The sequence below is a fragment of the Monodelphis domestica genome, chromosome 1, assembly GCF_027887165.1.
Source record: "Monodelphis domestica isolate mMonDom1 chromosome 1, mMonDom1.pri, whole genome shotgun sequence".
Lineage (NCBI taxonomy): Eukaryota > Metazoa > Chordata > Mammalia > Didelphimorphia > Didelphidae > Monodelphis > Monodelphis domestica.
This window is the reverse complement of record NC_077227.1, coordinates 290,910,605-290,927,502: the sequence shown is the minus strand read 5'-3', so window position 1 is coordinate 290,927,502 and position 16,898 is coordinate 290,910,605. Positions and strand designations below refer to the sequence as shown.

Sequence of the window (16,898 nt, the reverse complement as noted above, 5' to 3'; positions counted from 1 at the left end):
ATTCATGGGACAGGTGATGAGGCTCAGTATTGCTCTTTGGTAGAAATTTCTCCATGTCCTAAATTGAGTTGTCCAAGTCTATCCTCTGCTTTGCCCATAGTCATTTTCTTTCCCTTTTGTCATACACTATCTGTTTATACCCTCTTTCCAATATTTTTGCCAAGAAAACTTCCAAGTGGAGTTATGATGAGACATGAACTAAATGTCTGACTGAAACAAAATAACCAAAACAAAACTACTCAATGCTACCTTTCCTTAGGAATTTTGATTCCTTTTTCTTGAGTTAAGATATTTTCAATGAGAATTACTCTCAGATGAAGTCATCTCCCACGGTAAAATCCTTATCTCCCAATTGCAAAACTGATCTGATATTGGAGTTTATTCTTTTGTCTCCTGTTCTCTCAGTAAGTTAAAGCTTTCCCCCTTTCTTTCTCGTTTTAATGTCTCCCTCTGCTACTTCATCCATTTTCTTATACTCCTTCTTGATAAAAGACTATAGGAGCTATATTCTTTTAGCTGTTTGACTTTAATAGAGTACATTGACTTTATTAGAGTATATTACACATTTTCCTCTATTCTTCATCTTTGCAGTTTCCTTTTTTATGCAACTTCCCAACGAGCAATTAGCCCCACAAAAATAGAGATTCACTTGCAGGGAACTATCCAGTGTTTAAACTATGGTGCTTTTAGCCTGCCTGCTCTTCCATGGTAATTGCTCCTAATTCTTGAAATTCTTTCATATTTTCCCCTTTGTGTATTTTCCAAATCTCTTATAGTACCTTCTGTATATATGTGTGTTTTAACCCAACATATATTGCTAGGGTTTTTGGAAATATTTATCTTCCTTTGGTTTTTATTTGAATGTATTTGTAAGATGAATAAATACCCCCACATCTATTTTTTTTCCCTTTTTAAATAAATATTTCAAATTGTCTCTCTTAATAATCATCTGCTTTTCAGATGACATTATCCCAATGTCTTCAGTAGTTTGGGGCAAGAATATGATAGTCTGGTGTTATTCAAATTTTTTCTTCATATTTCATGATTTTTCTCTTGGTCATGTGCTGTTTGTTATTTATCAATGGAATTATAGAACTTAATCACTACATAGCGTAAAATTTGAAACAGTTTATGGTTTTGATTTTTTTGGAAGTGACATGAATTCTTCCAATTGGTGCTTTGTTTCCAATATTCAGACATTCTGGGTAGTTTCTTATTTCCTGTATTTTCACATTCAAGTTTTTCACTGGTCATGTTCTTTTTTTTTTAAACATTATTTTATTTGGTCATTTCCGAACATCATTCATTGGAGACAAAGATCATTTTCTTTTCCTCCCCCAACCCCCTCCCATCACCTATCCCATATCCGATGCACGATTCCACTGGGTAACACCAGTGTTCTTGATTCGAACCCATTTCCATGTTGTTGGTATTTGCTTTAGAGTGTTCACTTAGAGTTTCTCCTCAGACATGTCTCCTCAACCCCTGTAGTCAAGCAGTTGCTTTTCCTCGGTGTTTTTACTCCCAGTTTGTCCTCTGCTTGTGTTTTTTCTCATAGATCCTTGAAGATTGTTCAGGGACACTGCATTGACACTAATGAAGAATTCCATTATGTTCGATTGTACCTCAGTGTGTCATTCTCTGTGTACCATGTTTTCCTGGTTCTGCTCCTTTCGCTCTGCATCACTTCCAGGAGGTTGTTCCAGTCTCCATGGAATTCCTCCACTTTATTATTCCTTTTAGCACAATAGTATTCCATCACCAACATATACCACAATTTGTTCAGCCATTATTCAATTGGAGGGCATCACCTCATTCTCCAATTTTTGGCCACCACAAAGAGCGGAGCTATGAATATTCTTGTTTTCCTTATTATCTCTTTGGGGTACAAACCCAGCAGTGCTATGGCTGAATCAAAGGGCAGACAGTCTTTTATCACCCTTTGGGCATTGTTCCAAATTGCCCTCCAGAATGGTTGGATCAGTTCACAATCCCACCAGCAGTGAATTAATGTCCCCACTTTGCCACATCCCCTCCAGCATTCATTACTTTCCTTTGCTGTGTCATGTTAGCCAATCTGCTAGGTGTGAAGTGATACCTCAGAGTTGTTTTGATTTGCATCTCTCTGATTATAAGGGATTTAGAACACTTATTCATATGCCTATTAATAATTTTGATTTCTTTATCTGAAAACTGCCTATTCATGTCCCTTGTCCATTTATCAATTGGAGAATGGCTTGATTTTTTTGTACAATTTATTTAGTTCTTTGTAAATTTGAGTAATTAAACCTTTTTCAGAGGTGTTTGTTGTGAAGATTGTTTCCCAATTTGTTGCTTCTCTTCTGATTTTAGTTACATTGGTTTTGTTTGTACAAAAATTTTTTAAATTGATGTAGTCAAAATTATTTATTTTACATTTTGTGACTCTTTCTAAGTCTTGTTTGGTTTTAAAATCTTTCCCTTCCCAAAGGTCTGACATGTATACTATTCTGTGTTTGCCTAATTTACTTAGTGTCCTCCTTTATGTTCAAGTCATTGACCCATTTTGAATTTATCTTGGTGTAGGGTGTGAGGTGTTGATCCAAACCTAATCTCTCCCACACAGTCTTCCAATTTTCCCAGCAGTTTTTATCAAATAGTGGATTTTTGTCACAAAAGCTGGGATCTTTGGGCTTGTCATAGACTGTCTTGCTGAGGTCACTTGCCCCAAGTCTATTCCACTAATCCTCCTTTCTGTCTCTTAGCCAGTACCAAATTGTTTTGATGACCACTGCTTTATAATATAGTTTGAGATCTGGGACTGCAAGGCCCCCTTCCTTTTTTTTTTTCATTATTTCCCTGGATATCCTTGATCTTTTGTTCTCCCAAATGAACTTTGTTATGATTTTTTCTAGATCAGTAAAAACATTTTTTGGAAGTTCAATGGGTATGGCACTAAATAGATAGATAAGTTTGGGTAGGATGGTCATTTTTATTATATTGGCTCGTCCTACCCATGAGCAGTTAATATTTTTCCAATTGCTCAAGTCTAGTTTTAGTTGTGTGGTGAGTGTTTTGTAGTTGTGTTCATCTAGTTCCTCTGTTTGTCTCAGGAGGTAGATTCCTAAGTATTTTATTTTGTCTAAGGTGATTTTGAATGGGATTTCTCTTTCTAGTTCTTGCTGTTGAGCTGTGTTGGAAATATATAGAAATACCAATGACTTATGTGGGTTTATTTTGTACCCTGCAACTTTGCTAAAGTTGTGGATTATTTCGATTAACTTTTTGGTTGAATCTCTAGGATTCTTTAAGTAGGCCATCGTGTCAGCCGCAAAGAGCAATAACTTGGTCTCCTCCTTGCCTATTTTAATGCCTTCAATTTCTTTTTCTTCTCTAATTGCTAATGCTAGTGTTTCTAGTACAATGTCAAATAATAGAGGTGATAATGGGCATCCTTGTTTCACTCCTGATCTTATTGGGAATGTATTTAGTTTATCCCCATTGCAGATGATATTGGCTGATGGTTTTAGATACATACTGTTTATTATTTTTAGGAATGACCATCATATTTCTATGCTTTCTAGTGGTTTTAAAAGGAATGGGTGTTGTATTTTATGAAAGGCTTTTTCTGCATCTATTGAAATACTTGTGATGTTTGTTGGTTTTCTTGTTGATATGGTCAATTATGTGGATGGTTTTGCTAATACTGAACCAGCCCTGCATCCCTAGTATAAATCCTACTTGATCATGGTGAATGACCCTTCTGATCACTTGCTGGAGTCTTTTTGCTAGTATCCTATTTAAGATTTTTGCATCTATATTCATTAGGGAGACTGGTCTATAACTTTCTCTCTCTGTTTTTGACCTGCCTGGCTTTGGAATCAGTACCATGTTTGTGTCATAAAAGGAATTTGGTAGAACTCCTTCTTTGCTTATTATGTCAAATAGTTTGTACAGTATTGGGATTAGCTGTTCTGTGAATGTCTGATAGAATTCACTTGTGAATCCATCAGGCCCTAGGGATTTTTTCTTAGGGAGTTCTTTGATGGCCTGTTGGATTTCATTTTCTGATATGAGATTATTTAAGAATTCTATTTCTTCTTCTGTTAGTCTAGGCAATTTATATATTTTTAAATATTTGTCCATATCGCCTAGATTGGTATATTTATTGCCATATAATTGGGCAAAGTAGTTTTTAATGACTGCCTTAATTTCCTCTTCACTGTAGGTGATGTCCCCCTTTTCATCTTTGCTGCTGTAAATTTGCTTTTCTTCTTTCCTTTTTAAAATTAGATTGACCAGTACTTTGTCTATTTTGTTTGTTTTTTCAAAGTACCAGCTTCTAGTTTTATTTATTAGTTCAATAGTTCTATCACTTTCGATTTTCTTAATTTCTCCCTTAATTTTTAGGATGCCTAGTTTGATTTTCTTCTGGGGGTTCTTAATTTGTTCTCTTTCAAGTTTTTTTATTTGCATTTCCAATTCATTGATCTCTGCCCTCCCTAATTGGTTAATATATGAACTCAAGGATATCAATTTTCCCCCGAGTACTGCTTTGGCTATATCCCATAAGGTTTGAAAGGATATCTCACCATTGTCATTTTCCTCAATGAAATTATTGTTTCTATGATTTATTCTCTAACTAACTGATTTTGGAGTATTATATTATTTAATTTCCAATTAATTTTTTATTTGGTTCTCCTTACTGATCATTATTTTTATTGCCTTATGATCTGAAAAGGTTGCATTTATTATTTCTGCTTTCTTCATTTGTATGCCATATTTCTGTGACCTAGTGTATGGTCAATCTTTGTGAATGTGCCATGTGGTGCTAGGAAGGTGTATTCCTTTTTGTCCCTATTTATTTTTCTCCACAAGTCTATTAACTCAATTTTTCTAAGATTTCATTCACTTCTTTTACCTCTTTCTTATTTATTTTTTGATTTGATTTATCTAAATTTGATAGTGGTTGGTTCAAATCTCCCACTAATATTGTTTTACTGTCTATTTCCTCCTTCAATTCTCCTAGTTTCTCCATTAGAAATTTGGGTGCTATAGTATTTGGTGCATCCATGTTGATTAGTGATATTTCCTCATTATCTATAGTTCATTTTAACAAAATATATTCACCTTCCGTATCCCTTTTAATCAGGTCTATTTTTGCTTTTGCTTTGTCAGATATCATGATTGCAACTCCTGCCTTCTTTCTATCAGTTGAGGCCCAGAAGGTCTTACTCCATCCTTTAATTCTGACCTTGTGAGTGTCTACCTGTCTCATGTGTGTTTCTTGAAGACAACATATGGTAGGGTTTTGGATTCTAATCCATTCTGCTATTCGTCTACAATTTATGGGTGAGTTCATCCCATTCACGTTCAAAGTTATGATAGTCACTTGTGGACTCCTTGGCATTTTGATATCCTCCCCTAATTCTGACCTTTCTTCTTTAGCTATTACCTTTTAAGCCAGTGATTTACTTTAAATCAGTCCCCCTAGTCCCCTCCCTTGCTATGTTTCCCTTTCTAGCCCCTCCCTTTTTGTTCCCTTCTCCTCCCCCATTTCCTTCTCTCCCTTTTTGCGTTCTCTCCCCTCCTCCCCTCCTTGGTTTTCCCTTCTCCCTTACCCTGTTGGATAAGATAAAATTCAAGATCCCAATGGATCTGGATGCTCTTCTATCTCAGAGTTGATTTCACTGAGAGTAAGGTTCAAGTAAAAACTCCCTCCCCTTCACATGTGTATCTTTGTGTGAGAAAGATTATTCTATTTACTTTTTTTACCTCTATTTCTTGGAGTATATCTTAGTACCTTTTTCTTTCTATCTCCCCCTTTCTCCATCTTGATGCCCCAAACTTTCCCTATGCATGATTCTTCTTACTTATCTAATGATGCATACAATTTTTGAGAGTTACACATTACATTTTCCCCACATATCAATATATATAATTTAATATAAATGTAGTCCTTATAGAAGAGAGTTTGAATAAAGGAAAAAGATAACATTTTTCTCCTTTTCCCTTTCCTTCATATTTACCTTTTCATATTTCTCTTGGTCTTTGTGTTTGGATATCAAACTTTCCACAGAGCTCTGGTCATTTCTTTACAAACACTTGGAAATCATGTATTTTGTTGAATGCCCATACTTTCCCTTGGAAGTATATAGTCAGTTTTGATGGATAGCTGATTCTTGGTTGAAGACCCAGCTCTCTTGCTTTTCTGAATATCATGTTCCATGCCTTACGGTCATTCAGAGTGAAAATTGCTAGGTCTTGTGTGACCCTGATTGGTGTTCCTTTATATCTAAATTGTCTTTTTCTGGCTTCTTGTAAGATTATTTCTTTTGCTTGGAAGCTTTGGAATTTGGCAATTACATTCCTGGGAGTTGTCTTTTGGGGATTTAGTGTAGAGGGTGTTCCGTGGACTCTTTCAATGCATATTTTGTCCCCTTGTTCTAGAATCTCTGGGCAGTATTCTTTGATGATATCATGTATTATGATATCAAGATTACTGTTTATTTCTGTTTTTTCTGGTAGACCAATGATTCTCAGATTGTCTCTCCTTCCTCTGTTTTTTATTGCTTATTGCTTCTCTTTTTCCAATTGCCCTTTGCTTTAGTGTATAATTTTATTCATATTCAATCTCTTTCATTTCTTTGGAGAGACTCACCACCACCTATTAAAGTTTTTTTTATTAAATAAATTATTTATGCTGTGCAGGCCATAAGTGTTACCATTTATTTCCTTCTACATTATCTCAGGATTCTGATTTCTCTCTTGAACATCCCACTGTGATTCCCTGCTCTTGTGAATCCAAAGGATGCTATATTTTTATCAAGTTGAATGCCTTTTGTTTTGCAATATTTATTTGGCAAGTTTTTAGTATCTTGGATTTTTTAGTAGTCATTTTCCCCATTTTTTCCCCCACAGGTTTTTAATAGAATTTTCTTACCTGTGAGATCTCTGATGCTCTATTTTCTCCTTATATTTTTCAGCTGTTCACATTCAGAATTCTCCCTTCTTTTATTGTAGATTTACCTCTGGGCCTGCAAAGGCTGCTAGTATAGCCACCTGCCTTAGTTCCTTCAGATCTTTAATTCTCTGACTGTGGAGAACCAGTGTCTGTTGCTTTTCATAGGCTGTGGGAAGGGGTCTGGACAAAATTTCTCCTGCAGGAAATTCCATTCATACAGTATCCTATTCCCAACCTCTATGCATATTCCTCTATCTCATGTACTTGATCTCAGTCAAAACTCAATGATTATAAAAGGACAATGAAGGGAAAGATAAAAGTGGTCTATGTTCTCAAGAGATTTAAGCAGGAGGGAAATTCCTGACCTTGCCCAATATACAAGCCAAGGGGTCCATTTCTGGCAAAAGCATGAGAAGGAGGGCTGATTATGTGCCTTCAGCTTTGGTATTCTCCACTGTTAATTCCTAGGGCTTCTTGCTTTCTTGTACAGTGGATTCCGCAGTAATTGCTTTACCACTGGCACATAATTCCTATTGGGAGTTTTTTTATTTACAGAGACTAAAGAAAATGTTGTTTCTCTATTTTGATTATGTGAACTAGAAGCCTTCTTTTCTTAATTTCTTCTTAAATGCTCTTCATTTTGAATTCTGATCTCATCATTCAATAGTAATTGTTCTTTCTAAAGTTACTAGAAATCTCTCAATTACTAAACTTGAAGGCCTCTTCCTTGATATTTTTCTGTATTTTACCTTTATTCAACACTTGACATTTGTTTTTCATTTTCTTCTGGATGACCTTCTCTCTGGTTTTCACAAGTCTCCTCTCTCTTGATTCTTTGCTCAGCTATCTGATCATTCTTCTCAGGTCCTTTTCCTGAATCTTCATCCAAACCAAAAGCATGTGTTCCCTCAGATCTTCCTTTTTCTTCTATATATTTTCTTACTTGGTATTCTGGTCAATTCGCATGGGTTTAAGTATCACCTCTAGGCAGATAATTCCTAGATCTTTTTATTTAGCCCATATCACTCTTCTAAGCTCCAAGTTCTTTACCAATTGCTTGTTATATATGGGAAATTTCGAATTAGACATCCCATATATACCTCAAACTAAACATTATGTTTTCACCAAAATCCTCCCCTCTCCTAAACTTTTCTATGGCTGTCAAGGGCAATACCATTCTTGCAATCTCCTAAGCCCACCATCAACTCCTCCCTATTAGTTGCCCTTCATTTTAATTCACTTATCAAATATAATTTCTTTCTTTTCAACATCTCTCACATAAATTCCCTTCTCTCCAGTAACACAAACACAACCCTAGTTATGGCCTTCATTGCCTCTTGCCTGAATTATTACAATTGCCTTCTAATTGATTTCCCTTCTTCAAGTCTATCTCCATTCAAATTCATATTCTTCCTTTCCATTCAATTCACTCTACAATCCAATTATATTGGCCTCCTTTTTGTCTCTCACATAGGTCACAGCAAATCTTTCTTTGTGTCATTGCACTGACTCTTCCCCATGCCTAGAATAGTTTTCTTCCCAATTTCTGAGTCTTAGAATTCCTGGCTTCCTTTAAGATTCAGTTTCTTCAAATTTCTGTATAAGTTTCCCTTCCAATTACTTACTACCTCTATCCTGTACATATTGGTTTATAAACGTTTTCCTCATAAAAATGTAAATTCCTTAAGGAATTTTTTTATTTATATATTTATATTTTATATATGTATATATATAAAATATAAATATATATTTATAAATATAAATATATATTTATACCAAAAAATTGTTTTTTTAAATGTAATTGTTTTTTATTTTTAATTTGTATCCCTCACATTTAACATAGAGCTTCAATAAATTTTCTGACTGGTCAAAGCTATTTGGTAGTTTAAAAATACTTAGAAAACTCTATTAGTAAAGTTGACTATATAAGCAGGAAGAAGCCCAAGTTAACAACTGTTTGATATATGATAAATTCAAGATGATTTTCAGTGCACCTAATTTCCTTAATGAAGAAACTCCAACAACTTTCTAATGCCTCTTGGAAAAAACAAGAACTCCTTTTTTAGCTTTGAAAGACCTTCACAGCCTGAACCCAGTATATCTTTCCACTTCATGGTATATTACTACCTCTTATTAAATCTGTGATCTACTCCTTCTGGGCTATACACTCTGTGCTCCCAAAGCTGGATTCCATTTCCATGTACAACACAGCTATGAGGACAAGGGGCTATTAGAAGATATGAGCCACTCTAGTGACATAATGCCTCCCAGAGTTCTTCCTTAGCATCAGGAAAAATAGACTCCTTGTCTCTTTAGCAAGTAGAACACCATCTCTGGAGCTACAAGACCATCACTGCAATGTGTATAACTGCAGTTATACACACCCTCACTCCATGCTATACTAACATTGAGCCCACAGCATTTCACTCTCATGTTTATGTAGCTATAAAGAATACCCTTTAATATCTCTTTAAGTCTTGTGTGTAGGTTTCCTTCATTTCTCCACTTTAGTATAGATGCAACACAAAACTGAGGAAAATGGCAATATAAAACATAGCATCATAGATAAAAATCTCCAAATTCTCTTTGTTAGTTAACTTTAAGTAGATGGAGAAGTATTTTAAGTTCATATTCTCAGCCCTCTCAACCAATTTCTTCACTAAGAATCCTACAACAGAGTCCTAGATACAAAGATTTTGAATAATATATTATTCCTTACTAATTAAGACCGTAGAACTGTCCCTTATCTGAGCAACAATAACTATCCCCAGAGCAGGGACAGACAATATATGACTCAGTGGGCACAGAATCACTTGATATCTTTATCCTCTGATGTAACATTAGTCAATCTTACTGGTAGGTTGCTAACTTTTTCAGTCTCTGCTCCTTTACCAATCAAAAATCCCCAATGGAACTCACATGGTCCAGGATGGGCAAATGAACTACACTGTCTCTCTACCAAATAACTGCATTATCCATTTTACTCAGCGGTTCTCAACCTCTCAATTTGTAGCAATGAGAATACATAATGCATATCAGGTATTTACATTCCAAATTATAATTGTAGCAAAATTACAGTTTTGAAGTAGCCACCAAAATCATTTTTTTGGTTTGGGGTCACTGCAACACAAGGAACTGTATTGCGGGGTCATGGCTTTAGAAAGGTTGAAAACCACTGATTTTACCTCACTGCCACTACTGCCTTCAGGGTATAGAAAGGCCATGATTACCTAGAATACCAGAGCTATCAGCAAAGATACATTGACTAAATATACAGTTCCTTCTCATTAGGGAACCACTGAATGTGTGCAGGAGATAATCAGATCTGTTGCTTTCATTTAGGCTCACCCTCTTAGGTAGCGGGTCTCACTGAGTACTAGAAGAGACTTCAAAAAGACCAGCTTTCTATGTTGGCCCCTACCTTTGCCAAATGGACTGACTTCTTTGTGATATTGGAGTTCATTCCTATTCACTGTTAGCTCAAAATTAGGAAAACTAAAAGCACAATAAATCCTATTAATAACAAAAATAATAAAACATGATTAAAATGAATAGAACAAAAAATATAATACTCAACTACATTAAAATGCAATAAAAGCAGAGGAATAAAAGGACTTCTCACCTATGTTAATGCTTGCCAGTGACTGAAGGCAGTGTAGCTTGATGGAAAGAGCCCTGGGATCAGAATCAGAGGTCCTGAGTTTAAATCTATGCTCTGCCAGTGTGACTATGGGTAAATATGAGATTAAACTCTATGAGCATTAGTTTATTGGACTAGGTGACTTCTGACCTTCTGGTTCTAAATCAATAGACCAATAATAACCTCTTCTTAATATTACTAAAAGCATACGATTAACATTACTTGTTACAGAGAAATAATGGAAGCTTTATTATACTCAGGGAAGGGTGGTAAAACAACCAGTGTAACCATTATTATTGGATATAGTGTTAAAAAATAGTAGCACAATAACACAATAAAAAGAAAGTGAGGAGATAAAAATAAGGGACAAAATTATCTCTATTTGTAGACATTATGATAGTCGCATCAACAATATTATTAAACTTCACTGAAGAAATGAAATACAAAAGAAATTCACAAAACAACTAGCATCATATACATATCTATCAATACACTGAAGGAAGAGATTAGGAAAAATCACATTTAAGACAATTAAAATATCAAGATACACAAAACTAATAATAATAAAACTAAAAGAAGACTTTTCTCTCTTAATTATTTAACTGGTGAGAACAAATTTTCATAGCTCAGAGAAGGTAAATAACTTACCTAAGACTACATAAGTTAAAATTTTCAGGGCTGAGACTCAAATCTAGGTTTGGTGACTCCAAATTAAGCTCTCTTCCCACTACATCATACAGCCTTCAGAATATTAAAGAATTTAATGAAAAAATAATATGAAGGATAGAGGGCAGGGGTCCTGAAAATACTAGATTTAAAAGAATCACAAAGTTCAAGAACTGGAAGAAACATTTGTATAACAGATTGTTCAACTAAAATTTCAAAATAAACCCCTTCCACAAAACTGGACAAGTGGTCCAGGGAGGAGAAAGATATTAATGGCAGAATATTTCATTTTTTGCTAGTTTCCTTACATTAAGTCAAAATTTGTCTCTGTAATTTCTAAGCAGTTCTACTTCTGTACTCTGGGTTTTAGGGAAAAAAAAATTTAATCCTGTCCATCTGGAAATGTTTCAAATACTTGAAGCCTTCAGACTTTCTCTAACCTTTTTTTCTTCTTGACTAAATATCTATAGTTCTTTTAGCCAATATTTATACACATAAACATATAACCTTTCTGTCAACATGACTGTCCTGCAATGTATGTTCTTCTGTTTTATCAACATCTTTCCAAAAATGGGACACAAAGAACTCAAAATAATACATCATATGTTTTAAACAATTATTCAATCCAATATTTATTGAGTGCCTGATATCTGTCAGGAATGGTGCTACAGAAAGAGGCAAAAACAGTCCTTGCCCTCAAAAAGTTTATAGTCTAATGGGGTGTGGGCAAACTAATATATACAAATAAGTTATATACAAATAGGAAAATAATTAACAGAGGGAAGGCATAGAGGAGTTGGGAAAAATTTTCTAATAGAAAGTGGGATTTTTGTTGGGACTTAAAAAAAGCCAGGGAGGTTAGTGGCCAGGGAATAGTAAAAAGTGATAGAGAGATAGAAGACAGTCAGAGAAAATGCCAAGAACTGAGAGATGGAGTATCTTGTTTGTGTAACGGCAAGAGGCAGTGTCATTGGATTGAAGAGCACATGTGAGGGAGTAAGGTATAAGAGGAAGATGGGTTTTGAATACCAAACAGAGCATAATCAGGGCAGAAAATTAATTTGTTATGGCCTTTACCATTCTTTTTTTTTTTGAAACCCTTACTTTCCATCTTGGAATCAATACTATGAATTGGTTCCAAGGCAGAAGAGTGGTAAGGGCTAGGGAGTGGGGGTCAAGTGACTTGCCTAGGGTCACACAACTGGGAAGTGTCTGAGGCCAGATTTGAACCTAGGACCTCCTATCTCTAGGCCTGGCTCTCAATCCACTGAGCAACCCAGCTGCTCCCCCCCCCCCCCATTATTATTCTTATTTCTTATTTTATCAGTTTTCTTTGGCTGTCATGCATTCTTTTAATTTAAAATTTTTACCTTCCATCTTATAATTAATACTATATATTGGTTCTAAGGCAAAAGGGTAGTAATGGGAGTTAAGTGACTTGTCCAGGGTAGTACAGTTAGGAAATGTCTGAGGCCAGATTTGAACATCCTATCTCTAGACCTGGCTCTCAGTTCACTAAGCCACCTAGCAGCCCCTTACAAACGAGCATACAATTTACTAAAAAACTCAGCTCGTTTTTCACAAAGTGTTCTCTGGTTTATGCTTCCTCTATCTTGGATTTGAAGAGTAGATTTTTTACTTAACCTGAGTATAAGCCTTTAATATACATCTGTCCAAACTAAAATACAAAAATACGGGTAATATTGTCATATGACAAAAAGCAATAATTACAAAAATCATCTAGAAATAGATAAGAAAGAAAAATGACATCAGTCAAACATATAAAATAAGACCTCTAAACGTGTGTAGAAAAGTCTATTATTTGATAAATTCATGAACAAATTCCACAGGGAGGGATTCTTATTTGACAACAACCTTTGGAAAAATTATAAAGTAATTTGGTGATAAGATTTTAGTCAGCATCGTATCCTTTGACCATAGTAAATTTCAAAACAATAAACAATCTAAATATAAGAAAGCCAAAGCCAGTGTAGTAAAAATTAGAGCATTACAGCTAAAACTTTTAAAACGAACAAACCTTATGAGAATACTAAAACGCAGATATCAATACTACAAAGATTTTGCATAAAAGGCATTCATTTAATAAATTCTACTTAGTGTTGTCTTTTGAGATTGTTAAACACATCCTACAGCAGTTGCTATAAACCCATAATAATAAATTATTATGGTTTACAAAGTAGGAAGGCAGAAAGAGCTGCTGCAATTCACTACAATGTAACAGAACATGTAGAGGAAGTTAATTTTGGCTGATGTTTTAAATAGTGGCTTTATAATATATATATATATATGAGAAACTATAATTAGAAGAGAATAATCTTCTAAGGTCTCTTTTATTCTGCCTCTGTACATGATGACTTTTAGCTAGTAACACCATTACTACTTAACGAAAAGGCAACTACGTCTACTGTACTTCATTAAAATGAATAATTATAGCTACTACTGCCAATAGTTTTCAAATCAAATTCATTTAGAGCAATACTGAGCTTATTGGGGAAAGCTCTATGTTCAGAATTCTTTGCCCCAAAGAAGCACTTGAGGAAGATGAAGCATGCTGGATAAGGGCATAATGATTAGCCATTTGTTCTATACTAAAAAACTGACCCTAAAAACCAACTTATCATATAAGTCACACCAATCCACAAATCACCTTGACCTTGGCTAACATAGAGAACTACTTAAAAGAAAATGTTCTGCATTCATTTGGTCTTTTTTACCCTTAAGGTAACCTAAAGGCTTCAAATTAACAGAGTCAATACAGTATTAAGTACAAATATTAAATGCATCTATTTCAACATTTTCTCCTCTCCTTTACTGTAGTTGTTTGATATTGGCACAGTATATTTTATATGAAACACTAGAATTATCTTGTTAAAAAATAAAAAAATTAAAACTTGAAAAATATTTTAATTCTTAGGAATACTCCTTTGAACAATTAAATGCCCCTCCCCAAAACTATAGAAAACCATTTCCCCACAGAAAGAGATTAACTTAATTTCTCCCATATTTTGTTTTTAAGTAACATTAGCACAGCACTCAATAGTTAATTTTAATTTTGCAAAGCTACTAAGAGCTAACTGTAGTTACCTATGACAATTATGATCTTTGTAATTCATTATCTATCACTGTTTTAGTGGCATAGCTTTTCTTAATGTGCTAAAGTGTTATTTAAATCACTATTATCTGTGCATTTATATATAGCCAGATATCTTTTGTCTCTCCAAAAAAATTTCTAAGATTCTAGAAAGAATTATGTCTTCTAGATCTTTGAATCCCCTATAATGACAATAGGGTTCTCTTGAAAAATCTATATACACCAATAAATCTTTACTGATTTTGATTTGAAGATAATAAATAATTTGAAGATAAAATAAAAAAAAATTTAGATTAATTACTTATGTTGCTTCAAACCGGGGTCTTAGGTTCTTCATAATAAAGGTATTTGCTACCTACGTTACTATTTATCAAATGAATTAATATCAAGGGCTCAGCTAAAAAAAAAAAAAGGAATTTTCTTAGACAATTATAAAGATTATGAAGGCCAAAATGCAGTTTTGAAAGGACTTGTTCCTGGCTCTTACACATAACCTGTGTGATTTGGGGTAAATTGCTTAACCTTTTGGTGTCTTCCCCACCTGCCCCCCTAAGAAAGTTGATAACACTCTAAGTTACAGAGGAGTTGGTGATTCATATCAGTGGACTGAGGTTGTATAATATCCTACATTGGTGAAATCACAGATCTAGGTAAAAAAAAAAAAGACTAGGCATTAGTCATATCTACTTTACTGTTTTCAAGAAGAAATCCATGCTATAACACATTTAGTTAATCATTTAATATGATCAAAAAATTTCATCCTATTCCCCATTTCCTAAAAGTTTATAGTGAGGAAACATTAAGCAAGTCTGTTCTCAACACAATTCATCACTGTACCTTCTGTGACTGGCTGTAGTTTTGATGATCTTTCTGAATCTGGAGAATGTAGAGGTTCAGGCTCTTTCAGACTTTCCAAATGCATGAAAGGATCATAATCAATTGAGGCTAAATCAGAAAGGCTTAGGGGAAAGTACTTAGGGTTGCTGAAACACTGAGCACCATAAACACATCCATGAAGAACCTGAAAACACAGGAAATCAATAAGCCAAGGTTCATTTTTCAACTTAAGTATTAAAAGAAGAAAAAAAGAAGCAAGTTTTATAAGAAAACCTGGTAGCATTAAGATGACAAGGTTTGGTTACAAGGAATCCTGGAAACCTGTTCAGTCTCTAGGTTTTAGAGATAAGGAAACTACTAAAAACTAACAGGTTAAATGACTTTTCAAAAATTCTCCAGGTAGTTAAAGAGTTGGTTGGAACTCCAACCTATGTATGTGTACCACATGCCAACTTTTTCCTTTGTTCCCCTCTTAAAATTTTTCTTTGTTCCTTATGCCAACAAATTTATCAAGCAAGATAAAAAGAACCACTTCGAGGTATGAGTAAAATTTAATTCATGCCTCTAATATCAAATAAGGGTCCAATTTCTTAAAAAAATTTTTTTTAACACACATACAAAATAACAACAAAAAAAAACGTTAAAATTTCTACTCAGTAAATTATACCATGTACAAAACAAATCTTTGTGTACCTAGGTCTCAATGTAATATATTGGAGATACCAAAGAAATATTCAAGCAGAAATACCTTATAAATACAATCGAGGACAGACTTTTCTGTTTTATCATTTTCAGCTCCTGTTGTATGAACTGGCTGGAGTAGTGTTTTTAAAGGCAAGGCCATGATCCAGTCCAATAAACACAAAAGTAATGATACCACCAGCTGTAAGAGAGGATTTTCAGTGATTACATAATCCATAAAAAAACAGCACCTTGAAATCTAATAGTCCCCCTGCTCCCAGTTATCTTTTAGTTCACAGTTTCATTATGTAAAGCTTCTGCCTACAGCAAAAATAAGTCAAGCACCCTAAGGAATATATAGAAATGACTAGATTTTAGTTCAAATTGGACTAGCAGAGGTAGAATTCATCATAAAATTCACCATAAAGAGTATAAACAATGACATAAAGCACATTATAATTTTAAAGTTGTCCCCATTATGTAAAAATTGTATTAAAATGGGTAGCTATTAATCAACCCACAAGAACTTATTAAGCGCCTAATATATGCCACAGGTAAGTACTAAACACTGGTGACACAACAGAGACACACACAATACCTAAATATATGTATGCATGTACATATATATGTACAAAATACATACATGATGAATAAATAAAAATAAGCATAAAAGTAGTTAAATACCAGGTGGGGGTAAGTTTTACTAGATGAGTAATCAAAGAAAGCTTTGTGTAGAAGATAGTGCTTGAACTATGTCATGAGATTTTAAAAGAGACTTTAAAAGGGGGAAATGTGGAGGAAGTGCATGGAAACATGAAGAATGGTTAGTACACAGGCATGAAGATGGGACACAGAGAACCATGTGTAAATAACATAGAGAAGTACAATTTGGCTGGACTACAAAATGTGGAAAGGGAAGTAACATGAAGAAAATAATAGAAAGAATGGGATGACCAATTAAGCCTATCAAAGTCACTTAATTGAAATATTTTCATTATGTGCTTTACCTCTGTCTTTCC

General features: G+C 34.3%; 1 protein-coding gene across 17 annotated transcripts in view; it reads right to left on the bottom strand.

The window, feature by feature from the left end:
• Nucleotides 1-16,898, bottom strand: part of RALGAPA1 (Ral GTPase activating protein catalytic subunit alpha 1) — a 314,990-nt gene that overhangs the window by 105,730 nt on the left and 192,362 nt on the right. For 12 of the 17 annotated variants that reach the window (XR_008915023.1, XM_056811013.1, XM_056811024.1 and 9 more), the window contains 3 exons: nucleotides 15,947-16,081; nucleotides 15,199-15,382; nucleotides 10,566-10,670 (listed from right to left, as the gene is read on the bottom strand). Coding sequence is in view for 16 of the 17 variants with exons in the window: in XM_056811013.1 (XP_056666991.1) it covers nucleotides 10,566-10,670; nucleotides 15,199-15,382; nucleotides 15,947-16,081 (424 nt within the window). In the remaining variant the exon portion in view is untranslated. The remainder of the gene's footprint in view (nucleotides 1-10,565; nucleotides 10,671-15,198; nucleotides 15,383-15,946; nucleotides 16,082-16,898) is intronic. The other 5 variants (XM_056811018.1, XM_007473261.3, XM_056811019.1 and 2 more) reach the window with 1 other exon arrangement.